Source organism: Hylobates moloch, unplaced genomic scaffold, assembly GCF_009828535.3.
Source record: "Hylobates moloch isolate HMO894 unplaced genomic scaffold, HMol_V3 SCAFFOLD_7, whole genome shotgun sequence".
NCBI classification, from domain to species: domain Eukaryota; kingdom Metazoa; phylum Chordata; class Mammalia; order Primates; family Hylobatidae; genus Hylobates; species Hylobates moloch.
The window spans coordinates 9,421,431-9,444,064 of record NW_026652282.1 but is presented as its reverse complement, the minus strand read 5'-3'; the positions used below and the strand labels follow the sequence as shown (position 1 = coordinate 9,444,064).

The following is a 22,634-nucleotide window of genomic DNA, read 5'->3' as shown; positions in this document are numbered from 1 at the left end:
CTCCTCATAGGCTTGATAACATAAGCAGCCCTGTTAAAGGTGCCCTTGTGGCAAGGAATTGTGAGCAGCTTCCATGACCTGAGGGTGGCCTCTAGTATCCAGCTGGTAAAATGCCAGGACTTCAGTCATACACCCTCAAGAAAATGGGTTACTCCAACAACCTGAATGAGCTTGGAAGCAGACTTGCATCCAGGCAAGCCTTCAGATGAGAATGCAGCCCAGCTGAAACCTTGACTGCAACCTTTTTGAGCCAGTTAGGCTGTGCCCAGACTTCTGACCCACGGAAACTATGAGATAATAAATGCTTGTTGTTGTAAGTCACTACATTTGTGTTAATTTGTCATGCAGCAATAGGAAACTAATACAGAGAGGTGGGGTGGGGGGGAATGTCAGGGAAGACAAAGAGGGGAAAGAAGACAGAGGGAAGAAAGAAAGAATATTGAATACTAAATTTAAATTGGCTTTCATAAAACTGTGAGCCTCACCTCTTCCTTTATTCCTTTCTACCCTATACAGTATTTATATTTTAGGCTGCAGAACATGTTGGGCCACATCTGAGGGGACTTGGGAACAGCCTTGAAACCCAACCAAGAAGGAAATTGGGACCAAGAATAGATGGAAAGATGGGAGAAAAAGCAGAGGAAAGCTTAGGCTCTGAGCTGAGGGCTGGTGTGAGCTCAGACTGTGTTGGGAAGGACATGTTTTAGGGAACAACCACTATGTTGGCTGTTAGGTCAGTATTTGCCTCCACACTTCACACTCTCCAATGCCTTTGTCAACAATTCACGAACTAATGTGTAGCCAACATTTTACAGCAGATTTTCAAATCTTGGGGAAGAAATAATTATCCATGCAAATCACATATCATCACGTAAGACATCCAAAGGCTAAGAGCAAGTGAGTGTATTTGAGTCTATGTATGTGTGTGTATGTTTTAATTTTTAAGGAGATGCTCAGTTGTCTTTCCACCTAGGACTTGGGGCCGAAAAAATGGTTTTGGCTAAGTCAAGCTCATGGTCTAATGAAGGAAAGTCTCTATCTGCAACTGTCTCTATTGCATATATCATTTAAATTTCTTCAGCAGGGTCTATATGAAATGAGCGTCATGTGTACTGACTGATCAGAGTTAGTTCTTTTCTCCAAATTGTAGGCAAATCCCTGACTTATATGTGATTTCTTCCTCAGAAGCCTATAACGTTCCCTCCCGGAACTTAATGTGATCTCTCATTATTTTGTTTATTTTTCACTCTTTTTTATCTGCTTGCCCACTGGAACTGCACTGTACAATGTGGTAGACAATAGCTACATGTGAATGTTTAAATTCAATTAATTAAATTATATAAAGTTTAAAATTTGGTTCCTTAGTCATACTGGCCACATTGGGAATACTCAGCAGCCACGTATGATTATTTGTTGTCATATTGAGTATCACAGATTTAGACACTTTCCATTATCACAGAGAGTTCTATTGAACAGTGCTGAATGCTGCACATTTAGTCCTCATTATTCATGGTCCTGATATGCATACATTTCAGTTACCATGGTTTTGCTAATCTACCAGTCCCCAACAACATAGTTTAAATTTCAGTTACCATGATATGTTAACTGAATTGCATAAAGCACAAAGTTTGCCATTAGCTGTTCAATCCAAAAATCACTACACAAATAAAAGGTGTGCATGATGGTCAGCAACCAATTGCATTACTTCTTTCCAAGTCTGCCACTGATTGGTCTGTTATTCAGCTCATGCACACACAGCAAAAACCAAGTAGATGTGCTGCCTTCTTTTGTTTTCCCCTGTGTGATAAGGCCATGTAACATTTAATAAAATTGAAGCATTGATAGAGAGAACTCGTCAACAAGGATGAAAGTGCAACAAAGAAAAGTGATAACACTAGAAGTGAAATTAAAATAAGACATCAATCAAAGAAGTGAAATTAAAATAAGAATCATCAAAGAAGTAGCTGACAGTGAGAATGACATTGCCCTCATTTGAGACTGTAGATGTGCCACCAGAGAGATGCAGGGAAGGTACATGTATCAACATAAATAAGGGGAGAAGTTATGAGGAAAAGGATGAAGCTGTCAGAGAAAGTGACACTGGAAAAAAAAAAAACTTCACATGAAAGGAACTCATGGAGATATTTCACAATAATAAAAACACAAATGATAAAATATTGGGAGCTTTGACAATTTGCCAAAGGCATAGAAGATGCTTATCTATATCATTAAGCTATATGACGAATAAAAGAAGGCAAGCACTGTTCAAACTCCTCTTGATAAATTTTTACAAAAAAGATCCTGTTTAATTCTCAAGGTTTCTAATAGTTTAAATTACTTTGTACTAAATAAATATCAATTTTACTGCACTTTTTTATGTCCCTATACATTAATAACTGACAATAAGAGAGTATTTAAGTTTTGACAAAAATTGTTGTAGGTCATGGAACAGGTATAATTTTTCTCACTGATTATTGATTGCTTTGCAGAGTTTCAGCTTGCGTGGTCACGTTCCCAGTCCTGCACTACCATGCAAAGGAAGGCTGCCTGTAATGCTAACTCACTCTGAACCTCTACTTTCTTGAGGAATGAAAAAGGTTTGCCAGTTCTAGAATAGGTGCTCCATGTTTGGCAGGGACAATGTCAGTCATATTCACCATCGTACCCACCTGTAGCACTTAGGACGATGTCTGCCTAGATTAGGAAGTTAATAATAGCTGGTGAATGAATGAGTGAAAAAATGGATCCATCTTCCTTTGGGAAGGCAGGAAGAAATCATGAATCATTAATGAAAAAGCAAGTTAGGAAATGGGAACTAATCAAAATGAAAACAGCAGGAATATTACATGGCTGGAGGTTACCAAGAAAGCTAAATTCCACCAATCCCACATACATCCACTACCAAAGTGAATTCTGCCTATAGTGGTGAATGATGATGCCACAAATGGCACAGAATTTTGGTCCAGACTTTAGAGTAGAAAATGTGAATTAACACGAAGAACGAAAAAAATAAAAACCGCAAACAAAACCCCCAAAACCCAGTGCTCCGAAATTAATGTGTAATAGAAAATTAAGATGCAATGATAAATATAGACAGTTTCACAGAAGGCAGCTGGTTAATTTGAAGTTGAATGGTGCAGTAAGTTACTTTGGACATTTGATTGTCTATCTCTTTCGGTGATGTAGGATTTAAGCCATTCCATTATTTTGTGTAGCAACAAATATTTGATAGAGATACAGATTGTTCTTCTGTGGATTTTCTATGTATAGGCTTCGGAATTAAAAAGTGAGATGTGTGGCCAGGGTATAGGTGGAATAAATAAAAAGTATCCAATTTAATGATATTCAAATTGTTATGAATAAAAATTCAGTTCAAAAGGCGAGATTCTTAATCTTTGATCTGTCAAAGCTGAAAAGCTATTGCTGCAACCTGATTTTAAAAGAAGATTTGGGATGTTACATACAAATTTATTTTTCGTAGTTTTTGTATTGCTAGAGGGGGAGCTAGTACTGAAATCTATAAAACCAAACTGATAGCTAGTCTTACAGACCCATAGGCACGCACACACACACACACACACACACACACATCGCTATCTACACAAATCAAAACTGACCACTTTCAAAGCAAAGACAAAATCAGGTTAGACACAATGTAATATTGATGCAACTTTTTCCTTCTGTTTTTAGTCTTTTTTTTTTCTTTTTTTTTGAAATGAAGTCTTTCTATGTTGCCTCCCAAGTAGCTGGGATTACAGGCACACGCCACTGTGCCTGGCAATATTAATGTATTTTGATCCCCATGAAGGTTTGTAAATGTTTGGAAGAGATAAGGAATTACCTGAACGCAGGTGATTTGTTTTCCATTTCAAAAACCGCACAATTTTGAAGGGTGATAACCAGTCAAAAGGAAAAACAGCCCCGCCCCCACTGCCAAATCAAGGATAATCCAGGCAGGATAAATTAGAGCACTGTCCTGGGTCACTCAGAAGTAACATTCACAGAATTAATTACTGGCATTTAGAACTATATGAAAGCAGAACATAAACAAATGAAGATTATCTTTACTAAGAGAAATCATAACGAAAGATAACATTTATAGCAAAAGGAATTGAGCCATTGTAGTATTGCTGTAGCTAGTTATTTCAGGCTTTCTTTTCTGGAAAATAATTTCGTTTGTGATTAGACTAATTTCTGCTGAGCTTAAGGTTAGTGGGATCTGTGTTAATTGTAATGTCTCAGCAATTGCATTCATTTTTGATTTTTTTTTCTTGAAGCTAATGCTGTGCGGTTGTTGATCTGAGCACTCTGTCTTTCCACATCAGTCATATCCCTTCTGACGAATTCACTTATGTGAAATATGCTGGGACTGACACTTAGGTACAAGGGCAACTGTGGTCAGAACAACTCTCTGAGCCAAAAGCAACGCTCATAAACAAAATACAAATAACTTTACTATATAATACAGTAAAGGATGGAATGAAGAGACCCTAAATTGTGGACAATGGTTATCTTTGGAAGTTGGGTTTATAGGGGACTTTTACTTTCTCCATCATTTACTTCTGTAATGTTTATTTGATAATATTAAGGAATTCCCAATTTTTCAAATGCAAAAACGTCATTGTGGTTATGTTTAAAAGTTCTCACAGGATATTATTACTGAAATATTCATGGGCTAAGCACTATGATGTCTGGGACTTGCTTCTAAATCATACAGTGGGAGAGGAGGTGGGTAGAAATACAGAAAATAAGATTAGACATGAATCGGTACGTAATGAGTCCACATGAATTCATACGATTGTGTCTACTTTTGTTTGAAAGATTTGTGGTAAAAGATTAATAAAAATGGTAGGAGATAAACTTGGCAAAGTAGACTGGGGACTAAACGTAAAGAACCGCGAGTATAAGGAAGGTTTATTCTCTAGTTCAGTGCTCTCCAGATTTCAGTGAATGCAACCCTACCTGCGACAATATTGTCACATGCATGCACCAGGCATATGCTTATTTATTTATTCATTCATTTATTTATTTAAAATTATGTACATGTACCATTGTACTATTATGCCATTATAAAACATACACAAACATAAAAAAGCTAGATAAAAATAAGCACAAGTATTGTTCTAATATGTTCTTCCTACACTCTATGGACCTGGACCCCGGTTAGGAGCCCCATGCTTAGTGAATGTGGGGGCCCCTTTAGGTTTTCTGAATAGCAAAGAGTTTATTTATAAGAAACAGAAACTTACTGGCGCAGTAATGGGAGGTTGATTAGAAGGACCCAGAGCTACTTCCCTGAGGCTTCTCAAAGAACTCCAATGGACTGGGAAGTTGTTCTAACTAGATATGTGACTTGAACAAGGATGGTCACTTCCTTGTACACTTCTTTTACATATATGCAATATACATAATGTGTTCTGCACACAGTCAGGATACAATATGCATATAAAACAAACATTCCCCCACATATTATCTTGGGCAATATATTGAACACGACGATTATGATGATAATAATAGCTAACATTAATTGAATACTTACTCTCTGCCAGGTATTGTGGTAAGAACTTTACATACACAGTTTTACTCAAAACTCATGACAACCCTATGGAAATCGATCTTATAATTGATTTTCATTTTATTATGAGGAAATTGAGACTAGAAAAAGTAGCTTTCCCAACATAAAAGGGCTAGAAAATGGCAGAGTCAAAATTTAAATCAAGATGTTTCTGACCCCAAACCCCATATCCGTAACAACTCATCCATATTGCCTCCAGAGAGAATAGTGTCCAAACCAGCAGATTGTTGTGATGATTAAATGAGATAATATAGTTAATATGCTTAGCACACTGTCTGACATAGGGCACACATCCTATTGATAGGTTAGAATTTTAGTACACAGAATGATAGTTACTAAGATTTTCCACAGTAAACACCACTAATATCTCTCAATATCAAAACACCAATATTTATAATTATAATTGTAATGAAATAATGTTTTATTATTTAGTTAAACATTATTTATAATAACACATGCCTAAACTCCTTTCCTTTGCTGCCATCCATAACCACGTGTGGCTTTTGTTGTTGAGTCCCTGTGGAATGGCTGATTAGAGAGAGATTGCAATTGTGGACTGTGTTATGCCTCCTTCTCAGTAGGCTACAAAAGTAGAAATATTTCACCTGGTGTACTCCTGTCATATTCTTAAGGAGCCACCTGTCTAAGTAGGAGTGCATGTAACTTGAGCACTGAATGACCCAGGAAATACATATATACATATCGATTTTATCTTATGACTGCAGGGTACTTTTAGAGACGTGATAGTCCTGGAAATTTCTTTGCATTCCATTGGTTTCACTTGAACTGGTCAAATATACCACTTCCATTTCTTTCTTTTTTTTTTTCAGATCTCATATTTTTATCAGCCAATCCAGATTAAGTATTTATTTAATAAATACTTAACTACTTACTCATGGCTCCTATGATTACAGTAGCCATCTCTCCCTGATTTTCTGGAACATCCAAGATTTGAGATTTTGTCCCGGTACTACGCTATAATTCCAAATTTGATTGGCAGCCTTAGCCTCTGTAGAGGCGGTGATGCATGAAGCCCTATGCTGAGAGCTGTGATCTGAGATGAGACTCACAGGTGCTGGTGTGTGGTCTGGTCTACATTACTGAATCTGTACTTAATTTTGATGACCATTAAATATTCCTTTTTGTAAGTTTGCAAATACTTTACTAAATGTCCTGTCACTCTAAAGGGAATTTTAAGTTTCGTAGTTGAGTTGGGGTGAGGGGAAGATAATGTCTTTGGTTTGTAGATTTTTGACATTTAGTCAAAGCAGATCTTTCCATCAAATAATTAATTTTGGTATTATTAATTCTATACATTTTATGTAATGAGATATTCTATAACTCTAGGTATTACCTAGGAAACTGCCCATCATCCCCTCTGTTCTTCTCCCTGGGAAGTTTTTTAAATGCTAGAAACACTGTGAAGAGCATTTGTGCTGACACAGTAGAATCCATCCCCACCAATTTGTAGCCCAAATAGCAAAAACCCAAATTAAATACGTGGGATTCTTGGAAGAAAGCATCCAGTAACCAAATACTATGAGCAAAAAATTAATTTATTACAGATATATTCTCTAGTAATTCATAATAGCGTCTTGAATTTTAAATGTCTTTTTGCTATTTCCAATGCTTAAAAATCATAATTTTAAAACAGAAGTACTTTTTTATATACATTGTGATTTCTTTTCTTTTCTCTCTCTTTATTGTTTTGTGTTTTACTTCTAAATATGAATGATATGGTCTCCAAGTAGCTACTTGGAAAGAAAGGGGATAGGATTCATTGTTTTGCTCTAACATGGTAGAATTTAAAATTTCACATCATATACCTGGAGTTTTAACTATATGAAAAATAGCCAAATGTCATCACTTTCTTGGATATTTCTTTTACGTGTATATATATGTATAATATAAACAGAATACATCTGATTAGTACATTTCAACATTTCATCAATGTGACTTTTATCTCCTATTTTATATAAAATAACAAAATATACAGAGAGAAGAAAGGAGACATCTGTTCATCATACACACAAAGTAAATAAAAGTTCATGTATGGCTTTGCAAAGGTAGATTATGACGTGACTTCCATATTTATTTGTTTAAAAGCCTCTTGAGAGAACGTGTCAGTGTGCTTACGAGAGCGGCCATGGTGGTTGAGTGTCGCGCCGAGAGTCCAACATTAGGGTCCCCAGGGTTCTTTCCAGTGGCTGCTTCGGCAGCTTTCAGTAGACAAATGTAATTTATGACCACTTCATCGATCTTCCCTACAATTTCCTGCCGCTGTGTTTCTGAGTTCACGACTTTAACTAATCGCATGCAAGCTTCTGTTAGGCAACAGAGCACTTGAAAGCTGGAAGTCATAGCTAGGAGCATCTCCTCCGGGCTTTTCTCAGCCATCGCCATTTTCCTACAGGCACTTCCCAACTGTCTGGACTCAATGGATAACAGTTGCTTGTACTGAGAAAGTGTAAGGTCATACGCTTCAGGGCGTGACTCCTCTCTCTTCTCCTTGGTTGCCCTGACGAGACAGAGCAGCTCATTGGCATCATTTTGGGCTGCAAGGAACCCATCAGGCATTGCATATGTGCTCTCCTTTAGGGCATTTATTCTTGCAATCCGGGCATCAAAAGCCAGGTTGCTGAAGTCCAAGTCATCTGGGCCTCGCAGGTCTTCTGCCCAGACCTTCAGCACTGAACCTCTGGATAGCTCCCCTCGTTGCTTCTGAATCGCCACAGCCAGGCATGGGCTGCTTGGTTCTGGCATGGCTTGAGTCATCTGTGGTCTATAGAGGCAAGAGACCTGGACGGTGGCCTCTCCCCTCTCCTCCTCTTCCTCACCATCTTCATCCTGCCCTCGGTTCAGGAAGCAATAGCTGAAGGGTCCTCGGCATCTCCAATTGCTGCCCTCCAGCTTCCGCAAGGGTAATGTCCTATACAGCTTTGAGTCTTTATGAGCCACTGGGGACCTTTTGTGAAACCTCCCCTCAGAGCTCAAGTGCATTGAGCTTTGGGAAAAACTTTTGGTGAGCTTCCTCCCCAGGGGGAGTTCTGCTCGCCTTTCAGAACTGGCCTCCTGTGCTTCTGTGATGCCTGGACACTTTAAGCTGACTGCACCCTTGGTTCTCTCTCGGAAGGTCTCCAAATCGACAGATCCGGAGAGGATACTGCTGCTATGTCTCAGAGCCTTCTGGCTGGGGGGTGTCCTGAGGCTCCCCCCTCTCAGATCCGGTGGCCGCCAGCTCACAGCCTCTCCGTATGCCTGATTTGCGTGGGAGAAATCATTAGGGTCTTGATTTGGAATTGGCACCTTTGATTCCGAGTGAATGTTTGATGGTAGCAGGATGGGATCAGCTTCAGGATGTTGAGACCAAGCTGAAGGCATGCCTCCTCGTCTCTCCTTCCCAGGCTCTGTCAAAGCTACACTAGGGGTAGTAGAAAAACAGAGAGAATCATTAAGCATCTCCTGGGAGGCCATTTTTACTACATCTCTACATGATGTCTGTCATTTCTCAAGGATGTAGTCTGGAAGGGCTGCCGTATGCTAAGGTCACCCTGCTTTCCAAAGACTGCCTCTTGATATCTCATAACAAATTTCCATTTTAATGAATATCAAGAAAATACTGGAATCTGTTATTTCTGGAACTGCTGATTCATTTGGAATTGTCTAGAAATCCCAAACATTTTCAGGGACTTCATGAATTGCCTTGCTGCCAATATCTACCCATCAAAGCTTAGACACAGAAAACAACTATGTATAGATTATTCAAATATTGGAGATAATAAGTTTCATTTCAAGGGAATTAGGTTAAATCTGGCATTGTTACTTTCTTTTCTTTTCTTTCTTTCTTTTCCTTTCTTTCCTTTCTTTCTTTCTTTTAAAGAAGTGGCCTAATTTAATTAATGCAAATTAAATAAGTGAATCTTTTTAAGAAGACAGCATGAGGTTTGCCTGGTACAAAGTCTGAAGTTGAAACACTGGGCCAGTTGCTCAACATTTTTTTTTTTTTTAAGAAAAGCTGTCATGTGAAGCAAATAATCCCCATCTCACAGAATTTTTGTGAGAAGCAAGAGGTAACTCAGGTGAAAGTTCTTTATAAATCATGAAGGATCAAACAGTGTGACTTAGTTTAGAGGTAAAGATGCAGTTGGGTGATGAGTTAGGTGATATTCACAGATAGGTTTTCCAAGGCAGGTAAGGCCAGTGGTGGGTTTTCAGAAAGTAGAAAATCTTAAAAGAACAGGAATAGAAAATGACCAGTATAAGATCTCACTAACTTCTATTGACCTGTATGAAAAAGACATTATTGATGACATAATTTGAAACATGAAAGTATGAAAGAGTATCTGCTTTTGCCATGTGATGGCCAGCCAAGTGGATCAGTGAGGGGAATGCATGTCATTGAGTGGTGGAGTGGTGAAGGTGGGATACAGAAGGTGGATGTGTTCTTGTTTCTACGTGTGTTTACACTTTATTATTTTTGGGGAAAATAAAGCAGCTCATCAGGAAAAACCTCAAAATCTTCCTGACACTGGAGTATGCAAGACACTTCAGAACATCCATATAGGGCAGTCTTACAGAGTAGGGCGGAATCAATAAGATTGCCCAAAGGCAAATGGTCTCTCCAAATCCCTCCAATCTCCCTGATACCCTGTTCTCTTATCCTTCCTTGTCCCTCAGTAATGAAATGGCAGAATTAGAACTCAGATGTCTTGGGAAGAAAATCAAACTGTTATGTGACTCTAAGCAATACTATCATATAACTAAAAGTCACACTGGGCATTGCTAAACATCTGCATTTAGAATTTAGGAAAAATATATTGCCCCATCAAATTCTGAAAGCAAGCACAGAGCAAGATTATAAAGAGCAAATGCCATTTTCACCTTTATAATCTTTAGTATTTATTAAATACCAGGGGATCAATGATTGGTATTTTACAGTTCTGTGGCCTTTTAAAATTCTACCTTTTACTTTTCTTCCAGACATTACGTTTTTCAGTTTGTTGTAAATATGGTTTACACGCTCCTGTCATGTCATACAAAGTGCTAAATCCATCATTGCTGTACCTGTGGTTTCCTTAATCTTGGGGAGCCGATGGCATCCATCTCTCAATGTGCCAAACAGGGGTTCGGTGTTAATGGCTGTGTGCAGAGCAGGCACTGTCATCCGTGGACACATCCCTTCTGTCTGTGGGTGCAGTTCCTTAAAGGTGGCTCCGTGGTTGGGAAGCCCAGGGGCTCTCTCCTCTGAAGGAATGTAATTCACGCCTTTCCCAGAAGCGTCAGGAATCAAGTGCTTCCCCAGGGAGGGGCAGAGCGGTGACTCCACGGGTGTGGCACAGGCACTGCCACTGCTGCCCGTGCCACAGCCTGCATCCACTGAAGAGCCTTGGGAGCTCTGCAGAGAAAAATGGCCCTCGCTTTGCAGCGATGACATCCGCTTGGCCAAGTGGTAGTCACAAAGGCGGGCCACACTCTCATCAGCCTCAGGAAGCTTGGAAGGATGGTCGCAGGTGGACGAGTCAGCGTCCTCTGGGTTATCTAAGTCTTTGGCTGAAGATGCACAGGTCACGTCAGTTAAGAAGCGGTCCCCTTGACCAAGTCCTGAGCCATCACTGGTTTCTCCATCGGGAGCTCCTTCTTCCTTCCCTTCGGCCTCCCTTGCCCCAAGACCAGAAGCTCTTGGAAAGGTTTTCCCCGTTGCTGCTTCTAATCCACTTTTTTCAGCCATCCCACCTTCAGGGGCCACATACCATCTTTGACTGTCCTTGCGAAAGGCAGTTCTCTCCAGATTAAAAGTGCTCAGGTGTTGACTGTCCCGTGAAGACACAGTACCAAATTTACCACTGGCATCCTCCTCCATTTCTGCCGTTTTGGTCCCCTGCTGTTTTTTTCCTGTTGTGTTCCCATTAGGGGGTGCCTTCCCCTCACCATCGGCCAGCTTGCTTTTCCTTTTGCTAGTGCAGGAGTATGCCACCGACCCCATGTGCAGTTTGCTAAAATAGTCAGTGACCGACTTAGTCTCCATAGTTTCAGGCTCCATCTCCATGTGGTCTGAGTGAAGTAACTGCTTGGAAGGCACAACTTTGGGCGGGAGGTCGGTTGCTGGCCTAGCAGCCAGGGCGTGCGAGGACTTTGGAGGCAAGCCCCCAGCGGGGGTCTTGGAGGCCGGGAACTCGGTCTGCTCTTCTGCAAGGGGGTGGTAGCCTTCGTGAGTGGCCAAGAACATGCGGGAGAGGTTTTCTGACTGTTTTTGTGCTGTGGCCAGTTCAGAACTCTCAGTCATTTCAGAAGAGTTAGTTTCATTGCCCGAGTCTGACGAAGACTCAGGACTATAAGCCCGCAAGATGGCTACACCTGCATGCCGTAAAAAACAAGAACTGATTAATGGATGCATCAGAGGCACTTGGAGACATGTAAGAAAATGGGACTCGTTATTACTAAAACAAAATACCAAGTTTTTCCCTTTTCGGTAAGGACTCTGAGTTTATTGCACAGTTTTTCCAGAAATGGGGGTAGGGGGAGATGTGCCTTATGTTTTAAAAAAAATAACAGCAAAGGAAATCACATACACACACAAAAACCCACGATGGCAGTTTCAGCACATTTATGAAATGGGACATGTGTGAAATGGAGAACACCACGTAACAGGACTCCAAGGGCAAATGGCTTGGAAGGATGGAATGATATGGTTATCAGTGAATGAATGTAACAATTGTGAAAGAACCTGAATTGTCACTGGTCTGCTGTTCTTCTGACACGGATAGAGCCTCTAGAGCTCCCAGCGTGGAGACGACGGCATTATCCAGTCCCTTCTCACACTTGCCTTCGGCGCTGGTGGGCACAGCGTCAATGAGGGACACGGGGATCTCATCATTTTGCAGGCTGCTGCCTTTCTCCTTGTCCTCGGGGAAGGAAGCTGCCTGGCTCTGAGAGTCCTCTTCATCTGAACTGTCTCTAAAGCCAGGTGGGGGTGCGGCAATGGCCATGTTCAAGGAACGCAACAGGAAGTCATCCTCATTGTCATCACCTTCTGGAGGGGGCAGGGATGTGAGGTCAATGATGTCATCGCTTGACCCAGACAGGTTGAGGATAGCCGGCTGGTTCATCTCCCCCACCACGAGGTCCTCCTCGCAGCTCACCTCGTCCTCGTCCTCTGCGTCATCAGTGTTTTCTGCATAGCAGATGTCGTGCAAGAGGGGTTCCTCGATCCCTTCCGCGGCCTGGAAGCTCTTCACATCGCCTATGTTTGCATAAACAGAATTTTCCACAAACTGGATGCCCTCTGCCTCTGAAGTGAGATCCAGGCCCTTCATGTCACTGGCACTGCCGATGTAGAGATTTCTCTGCTTCTCCAGCATTTCAGGACTCTCATCTAGTAGCGTTTCATAGCCGAGGGTTGGGGGACTAATACCATCATCCAAGGCGAAGTCTCCAAAAATAAAGGACACTTTAGCTCCTCTCGGAGATTCCTGTGCTTTCTTCAGAGTTTCTGGTCCTGAGAGGGTCAATAGGGACCGCTGAGCTAGACTTCTGTAGTCTGCCTCACAGGGGGCCTCCCCGGGCTGGCTCAGCTGCTGGTTAAGTCCATCTGAACTATAGGCGTTGTCTATGTACAAGTGCCGGTGCTCTTTTGGACACATGGTGCTGTCTGTGATCTCCACCGTCTTCTGCTTTGAATCTATGTATGTTATCTGGGCTTCTTGTTCCCCTTCGCCAATAAAGGTGGTCATTTGGGGTATACAGTTCCAATCTGGGCCAAGGAGGTTATGCTTCCCCTTGTTTTCAGTTCCTAAAGAGAAAGAATCATGCAAAGACACATTACTGTACTGTCTGGTTTTGGGTGGGGCGGGGGTGGGAGGCTCGTCTCTGTTTTTTAACTTAATGGCTTGTAGCATCACTTGTGTAAATACAGTTTTTCAACTACCCAAATGTAGTAGTTGTTGATTTAGGCTTCAGGTGTAAGAATTCCTTGGGTTAGGAGAACCGATCTTAACAAAATTGATACTGCATAAACTGTAATTGCTACTTGATAAAATGTAATACCATCTGGGGGTAGGGAAGTATAGCTTAATTCCATCTGACCCTTGGTTCTATTATTAAAAGGCTTCATTCATATCTACAAATGTAAATATACAACATGCCTTTTACCCTTAAAGATGAGATTTCAATAGGCAGTTATTCCAGAACATTAATTGTTCTTTTCTTTGTAAGGTGAGATTTAATATTCCCTACTTCATGGAGGAAGATATTGAATGTTTTCCTCATTGAGTTCAGAGATAGTCAAAGATCGTCAGAGTTTTACCGTATTTTTTAGGAAGTTAAGATAAATGTTGTAATGATAGTACAAAACTTCTATCTTCAGTCTTTTGATATCCCAGTGGATGTTAAAATATTCATGTATAAATGTCAGCATGCATGCCCATGTGTATATGTGTGTGTGTGTGTGTATAAAATGCATAAGGTGGAGTAGTCACAGGTAACATAATTTTCTCTGTAATTTCTAAGCATAATTAATATTTAGATTAATTTCAATTTTTGTTTGTATCATGGGAACTCCTGGAAATTTGTTTCATGTTCCTCATGGATTAAAATTACAAAACCCCAATTTAAATACTATTATTTTGTTTGCTCTTCAAGCATCTTTCAATCTGGAATTTTGATGTGGAGATTTGCTCTGATATTTAACAAGACAGAGAACTGGGTCATTCTGTTGATATTGCCTTGTAGATTCCAGAGGCAACATTGTGAGAAAATTTTAGGGCCATGCTATTCTTCCATCTGTTCCCTCAAATTGCCTCCAGCACAAGTTTGGATAACTGACACCAGATGTGCAAGACATATGGGAAAAAAGTGCAGTTTTACCTAAGAGATTTTTGCTCCCCGAAAATCATGCAATGGACTTAATGCTGAACAGTGTTCAGGGTCATTTTAATAAATTCATGTATTTTCATGAGCAATAAGAGATATAATTTTGAAGGCATCGAATTATATACTGGCCATATTTGCATCTTACCTTACAATAAATAAACCTTGTGGGGGTTCAGCATTATTTTATTAACAACAATTTGGATTATGACTGGGTGTGTGTTTTGGGGGAAGTGTGTGTGTGAGTGTGGATTGTTGCAGGAGGAAGAGTAGTAGTTCAGCAAAGTTGCATTGTAACGCAGGTTTAAGGCTTGGCAAACATTTTCTGTAAAGGGAGGCCCAGATAGTAAATATTTTGGTTTTGTGGGCCAACCATTCAATTGAGCAACTACTCAACTTAGCTGTTTTAATATGAAAGTAGCCATAGATGCTACATAAACAGATGGGTGTATGAGTTGAATGGTGGCCCCCAAAAGATATGTCCACTCTGTGAACGTGACCTTATTTGGAAAAAGTGTCTTGCAACGTTAAGGATCTTGAGATGAGATTATCCTTAATTATCTTCATGGGCCCTAAATTCAATGGCAGAGAGAGATTTGGGCCACACAGAGAAGAGGGGAAGCCCATGTGAAGACAGAGGCAGAGACTGGAGTTAAGCAGCTGCAAGGAATGCTGGCAGCCACCAGAAGCAGGAGGAGATAAAGAGAAATCCTCCCCTAAAGCCTTTGAAGGGAGCATGGCCCTGTCAACATCCTGGTTTTGAACTTGTGGCCTCCAAAACTGTGGGAGAATAAACTTATGTTGTTTAAAGCTCCCAAGTTTGTAAGAATTTGTTCCAGCAGCCTTAGGAAAGTAAAACAGTGTGTGTGGTTGAGTTCCAATAAAACTTTATTTACAAGAACATGATTTGGCCCATTGACCATAGTTTTGCCAACTCTGATTTAGATGAACAAGAAAACTGAATAGGTCAGCAGGCTGAAAGCAAGTTGATGGATACTTACTGAGACCCTCCTAAAGCCCAGAGATGCATACATATGTGGAGCCAGGGATTTTGAAAGTGCTTGAAGGCTAATTTTCAAGATAGAGAAGAAGAAATGGGGGCTGTTTCTTATTAGAGATCTTGACTAAGATCCGGTATCAATCTGAGGTGAGAAGAAAGTATGTGCTCAATCTGGCTTCCTTCCAGAAGGGTCTACTGATTTGGCTTCCTGGAATAATTTTGGAGACACGGAAGAATGTGGTTTGGCGGCTGGGATCTATTCTGTGGCCCAGTCTCCTACAGAGTGGAAGGAGAGAATGGACTGGGGAAGAACTGGCCTGACGGGACTTCCGCTCTGTATTTCTTGGCTCTCAGATCTTTTGGGAGTTTCTGAAGAGAAGAGAGTACTTTCAGCCCTTAGAGTATGCTGAGCCCAGACTGCTGCTCAACCTAGCTCTATCAGTTTCTTTCTGGAGTGTGCTCTCTCTCCGTTATCCTTGCTTCTCTCTCTCTGTCTCTCTGTCTCTCTCTCTCTCTCCACCTACCTCCCGCCCTCTATCTTTGAGAGTGGGGATAGGTATTTGAAACCCGGAGAAATGATGGTGAGGCTGAAGTCCCATTCTTTCCCCACAGTAATAATACTTTTTGTAACTATGTTTTTGCCTCTTTAAGTTCTATTAAACCTTATGTTGTGGGTCACTATGAATTGGACGGAGTGGAGACCCTTATTACTGTAATTATGTTTAGAATAGTAGGTTTGGTTTTCTTCATACACCTCTACAATCTTTACAGTCGATGAGGAAAGGATTTATTTTCAAGACAAACTTTAAAATTTGCAAAACAATTCCAAATTCCTATATATATTCAAGCGAAGAAAGGAGATACACTCTATCCTTGTAACTATCAAGTTCTGTAATAAATCACATATAGCACTTACTGCGTATATAGAAGCTTGGATATCTTAGGTGTGTGATATTTGTGAAGCCTTATTACGGGTTTACTTTCCCTAAGTTTCATATTAGGAAAATGAGCCTCATTAATAGGCAAAAAATAAGTAAAAACAGGTACATTGGAAATGGAAAATATAACACTGGGATTAGATCCTCAGTGGAAGCTTTATCATGTTTTTCTGACAATTCATGAGATTAGTCAGTTTATAATTCAGGTGGTTGATGAGGACATCAAAAGACAGTTTTCTTAAAGAGGATGTTTTTCTTGATAAATTCTTTGTTGCAGTTAGGAGTTTGTAGGCAAAGGATAAAAAAATAATAAAACATGTCTCTGTGACCATTGAAAATTACAAAAAAAAAAAATTTGAAAATAACAAGCCAAAAACTGGTTTTCCAGTGGGAAACAATTGTGTCAAATTGCTGAACTGCTCTTTGGAATTTCTTTACTTTTCTTCTTTTGTTTTTCTTTTAGACCCAGGATCTTGCTTTGTCAGCCAGCCTGGAGGCTGGAGTGCAATCGTGTGCTTGGCTCACTAAAGCCTTGACCTCCCGGGCTTGCATGATCCTCCCACCTCAATGTCCAAAGTAGCTGGGACCACAGGTGTATGCCATTTTAATTTTTTTTCGTGGATACAGTGTCTCACTTTGTTGCTCAGGCTGGTCTCAAGCTCCTGGGTTCAAGTGATCCACCCGCCTCGGACTCCCCAAGTGCTGAGACTACAGGCATGAGCCACCGTGCCCAGCCTTCTTTGGAATTTCGAAGGTCAGCATTAAATTGCTCTAAATCTCCTAGCTCAATGAAAACATGCGGTCATAAAAATGTTTACTGCCAAACCCAGTGCACGCCTATCACCTCCTTTTTGTTCTTTCTTTTTCTATATTTATTTTTAAACATTTGTGTCTCTCAGGAGCTTTCTTTGCCTCATGTTCTGTCTTTCTCTCCTTTCTGTGTTTCTGTCACTTTCTAATTTATTTATTTATTTATTTTTGAGACAGGGTTTTGCTCTGTCACCTAGGCCAGAGTGTAGTGGCGTAGTCATAGCTCACAGCAGCGTTGACCTCCTAGGCTCAAGGTATCCTCCCACCTCAGCCTCCTGTGTAGCTAGGACTACAGGCGCGTGCCACCACACCTGGCTAATTTTTATATTTTTCGTAGAGACGAGGTCTCCCTGTGTTGCCCAGTCTGATCTCAAACTCCTGTGCTTAAGTGATCCTCCTGCCTCAGCCTCCCAAAGCACTGGGATTACAGGCATGAACCACTGCACCCGGCTTCTATCTCTGTCATTCTGGGTTCTTTCTGCCTCTGTTTTTTTTTTCCACTGCTAATTATTAATAGAAATGCTGAGCATCATTTTAGATTATGTACCTAGATTATTTTTCTAACCCTTGCAAGCTAGTTTTTTAATCCCATTTTACAAATGAAGAAACTCAAGCTCAGAGAAATTAAAAAAAATCAGACACCTCAAGATGGGACCGGATTAAATCTCAGATTTATTTGACTTGAAAGTCCAAGTGTTGCCTTCTAACATGCTTTATCCATTGCTCCCTGTTTCTAGCTTCCCTTTTTCTATGACTGAGCTGCTTCCATTCACATGGCCATCATAGTAAACTGTGTGTGAGTCTGTATGCGTGTGTAAATGTGTCTACATACTGCAGTATATTTATGGAATAAAGTTTGATGTTTCTGCTCAATTTAACGGTGAGAGAACTTCCTTCCCTTTTTTTCTCCCCTCATTTTCTCAGAAATGCTGGGGACTGGGGCGGGGGGCGGGGTGGGGGGAAGGGAGAAAAAAAGAGAAGCAACAGTAAAATTTGTTTTTAAGAATTCCCCTTTCTTTTAAAAGAAACCCCAATTATGGAACCTCTGATTATAATTTTTTTTAACGGGTCAGTGGCTGTGCCTAGAATGGTGGCATCTGTCCATCAGTGACATTTACTAAGCATCCACTGTAGATGGTGTAAAATGCTTAACTGAAGAAAAAATGTTCTAAAACCAATGAAAACCACCTACTGTCAAAGGAATAATCAATTTAACATTTGTAGCCTTCCCTGTCCTCATTGTGGGGATCTTTTTTTCTGCCAAGTAGGTGAACTGAATTATTTAATGTCTTTGCCATCTCGGTGCTCTTATTATGGATCCAAGATGGCTGCCAATGTGGAAGAATTTTCTTCTAGTGTTCCTAAGTCCAAGTGCTAGGCAATAACCACGTCTTCCTGTTTGTGAAGTTCCCAGAATCCTGGGCATAAGTCTGACTACAGGGAGGAGTGTCCCAGATACCTGGGCCTAGGACACCGTCAGGAGAGACCAGCCCTAAAGCAGGGGCTCACAACTCGTGTTCGGGCATTCCATCATTAGTCCTCTGGCCCTGACCTCTGTAAGAGTAAGGCCATGAAAACCCAGCCATAGAGACTTTCTTGATAATAAAATCAAGGTTGGAGCAAGCACCCTGACACTTCTGAGTGACGTGTCAAATGTGGTGAGAAATCAGCATTTTTCTTTTTAACAATTAGCCCACATCAAAGGTATCTGAAGGCTTTTTGCATTGAATTTGGACATTTGATTTTTTTGTGGGTATAATTTTAACTTTTTAAACTTTTAATTAATTTATTTATTTTGAGACAGAGTCTCACTCTGTCACCCAGACTGGAGTGCAGTGGTGCGATCTCGGCTCACTGCAACCTCTGCCTCCTGGGTTCAAGTGATTCTCCTGCCTCAGCCTCCCGAATAGCTGAGATTACAGGCGCATGCCACTACGCCAGCTAATTTTTGTATTTTTAGTAGAGATGGTGTTTCACCATGTTGGTCAGGCTAGTCTCGAAAGCCTGACCTCGTGATCCGCCTGCCTTGGCCTCCCAAAGTGCCAAGATTACAGGCGTGAGCCACCGTGCCCGGCCTTAACTTTTCAGAAAACATCCTTATTATTGTTGTCAGGTGGGGTGTTTGCAGGGAGGTCAGTGCTTCATGAATTCAGGAAGAGAATACCTGTTTCCTGGGTCACTGTGTTTTTCTTGTTGGCCATGTTAAATATCGACCTCCTGGAATCAACAAGCAGCCGGTAGTATCCAGCCGTCAAGCAGGCCAGGTTCATGGCATCTGAGGATTCCATCAGAAGCGTGATGGGCTACACAAAAGAGAACACTTTGGTTAAAGCCATCCATTCTTAATAATATCCCTGGAGTGTCAACAGCTGCATTTATGCTTATGGAAAAAGGAGTTATTGAACAAACATTTCATGGGAGAAACCCAAAGCAGGAGGAAAAGCCAAGGATAACACAAAATGCCTTACTGAAAAACATTCAGGACACACCCTCTAAAAAGCCTGGACATTTTGAATCTCTTCCAAGTCATATATATATATATATATATATATATAAAACTATCTATCTATCTGTCTATCTATATTTGAGATAGGGTCTCGCTCTGTCGCTGAGGCTGGAGTGCAGTGGTGTGAACTCGGCTCACTGCAACCTCCACCTCCTGGGTTTAAGTGATTCTTATGTCTCAGCCTCCCGAATAGCTGGGATTACAGGCACGCGCCACCGCGCCAGGCTAATTATTGTATTTTTAGTAGAGACGGGGCTTCACCATGTTGGCCAGGCTGGTCTCCAACTCCTGATCTCAAATGATCTGCCCACCTCAGCCTCCCAAAGTGCTGGGACTGCTGGTGTGAGCCACCGCAACTGGCCCCCCAGTCATATTGAAATGAAAAAAAATGAGATTGTTTTCTTCCCAAATAATTAACATTTTTAACATTTAAAGACAATTAAACATGTTAAGCTGGTAAATTAACATTAACTAGTTAAGTTACCAGTTACCTCAGTTACCAACAGTGAACTCACAATCTGAAAATTATAGGAAGATTAAGTTTTGGGTTCACAGTGTAAATTAGTGTTAAAGAGAGGTAAAATTCAAGTGGAAATTACTGCTAAGAATGAATGAAAAGTGCCAGAGATCCAGTAAAAAGTTGCTTCTAGATGAAATTGTAAATTTACAGGAGGCTAAAACAGATGGGAGTTGAGAAAAGGCCTTACTAAAACTCTCTTGAAACAATGAGGTTATTATACAATTGGACATAGATTTGGAGCTTATAGGGAAAAAAAGTGTTATATGAAGCAATTTTTCTCATTGAGTTAGGAAGGATGTGTTTTTGTTGAAAGAGAAAAAGTGAGAGAGAGAGAAATAAGGAAGCAAGAAAAAGCAGATATGAAGAGAGGCACAAAGACAGCAAGACAGCAGGCCTCTTGCTTTCACTCCTAGGTATAGGGCACTGGGCGGATTCAGTGCCCCCAGCTGGTAGAATTTAACTTCCCTGCGAAAGCCCCTGTACTACTTGTTGAGCTGCCTTTCCTTCCACTTCAGTTGAGGTCTCCCCTCAGCCTCCAAGCCACCGCATCATTGTTTTATATAGGCAGGACGCCATCGGCCGGGCACGGCACTCATTTCTGTTTAGGACAGATGATCTCTGTCATCGGATCTGTAATAACTGCATCCAGTTCACCCTTTCATCCGCCTTTCTCTGTGATGGGGCTATTTCTCTCAGCCTCTTTGCTCATGGAGTAGGATTAGCATTCCAAGTCTATCCTCACACTTTCAGCTTGCCATGAAAACCCTCTGAATCCAGCCCACGAAATCCTACAGGTCACAGCCAGCATGTCTGAGCTCCACATTCTCTCTTTCGTGATCATCCGTTCCCACTGCAGAGCTCTCTAGAGTATTCTGATGTGCTTTGTAGAAACACTTTGCCACATTCTCAATGGCTGTTAATCCACTTCTCCCACACCAGCACCCTAGTGGGGATGCAGGTAGGGCTGGGTCCTCCCTGGCTATTTTCAGAGCACCCTCCAGGCTGGTGTTCTCTCTTTTGTGGAGTCACTATTTCCATTTGTTCCAGTGCCTTTTCTTCATAGAAACAGTAGAAATACTGCCATTGCCAAAATCCAATAACTCATCTCTACTGGGAAAAGAAGGTGGAGACCAGGAACCTGGACTATTTCCTGTTCTCTTTTGGGAGTAGAGTTTTGCCCTTTGTGGACCATCTCAGATTTTTTTTTTTTTTTTTTTTTTTGAGATGGCGTCTCGCTCTGTTACCCAGGCTGGAGTGCAATGGCACCATCTAGGCTCACTGGAACCTCCATCTCTGGGTTCAAGCAATTCTCCTGCCTCAGCCTCCTGAGTAGCTGGGATTACAGGTGCGTGCCACCACGCCCGGCTAATTTTTGTATTTTTAGTAGAGATGGGGTTTCACCATGTTGGTCAGCCTGGTCTTGAACTCTTGACCTCATAATCCGCTTGCCTCGGACTCCCACAGTGCTGAGATTACAGGCATCAACCACCACACCTGGCCAGATTTTTGTTTTAAATGGAATGGCCATGACATTCATAGGAGCCAGATGTTCAGTCAGTACCAGTTGCTACCATATGAGAAGACAGATGAACTAAAACATCAAGGTTTTCCGAAAGAATAAACACATATGGACCCAACATAAGCAAAGGGAGTGAGAATTCTGAAGAAAGTTGGGAAAAATCTCCCTCTTGATTTGGGTCATATATTCTAGAAAGTTAGTTCAGAAAAGTTCCCCCTACTCTATAACTAGAAATCACATATTCTAAAGTCAGAAGGGACCTAGAAATTATGTAGCTTGCTTTCTCATGTATGAATAAAAAAATTGAGCCTAGAGAAGTATAGCAACCTGTTCCCAATCACACAGCAATTTAGTGAGGACTGGAGCCCTCAGGCCTGAGTTGGGTGGATTATTTTCTGCACAACATTGCATCTGTGATGCTCTGCACACATTGACTTTTGCCTGCCTTGTAAACATCTGCAGTGTCATCAGAAATTAGCTGTTTATAGCAAGGCCATGTATCAACATCTGAAAAACTTGCCTTCACATCTAGCACGTGGAGTTCCACCCGCACCAAGCTCTCCTCCTCGGAAAACATTTCGATTCTGTTGACGTGGCTAAAGTCCGCTAAAAGAGCCACCAGATTGGTTTTGGTGTTGATGACATGGCTTATGCCATACCGGGGCCCAACCAGGAGAGTCACTTCCGAGCGCTTTTCTGCCTGCTGAGAAAGAGAAGTTGACAACATAAAAATACTGAACCTCTGAAATGCCATGCCAACTTGAACCTACGATCCTATTTTTATAAGATTATATTTTCTTTAGAAAGTGTTTCTGGGTCATACTGTACTAAATCATCCAATTAGAAGAACCAGATACATGACTGAATTGAGGCTCTGATAAATTATGAGTAATTAGAAAGT

At 41.1% G+C, this 22,634-nt stretch overlaps 1 protein-coding gene across 3 annotated transcripts in view; it reads right to left on the bottom strand.

Annotated features, from left to right (window-relative positions):
- Nucleotides 1-5,001: 5,001 nt before the first annotated feature.
- Nucleotides 5,002-22,634, bottom strand: part of FRMPD4 (FERM and PDZ domain containing 4) — a 611,249-nt gene continuing 593,616 nt past the window's right edge. For 2 of the 3 annotated variants that reach the window (XM_032756574.2, XM_058441281.1), the window contains exons 13-17: nt 22,254-22,436; nt 19,353-19,491; nt 12,300-13,364; nt 10,640-11,929; nt 5,002-8,996 (exon numbers count right to left, since the gene is read on the bottom strand). In XM_032756574.2, the coding sequence (XP_032612465.1) occupies nt 8,992-8,996; nt 10,640-11,929; nt 12,300-13,364; nt 19,353-19,491; nt 22,254-22,436 (2,682 nt within the window). In that variant the 3' untranslated portion in view covers nt 5,002-8,991. The remainder of the gene's footprint in view (nt 8,997-10,639; nt 11,930-12,299; nt 13,365-19,352; nt 19,492-22,253; nt 22,437-22,634) is intronic. The other variant, XM_058441280.1, reaches the window with a different exon arrangement.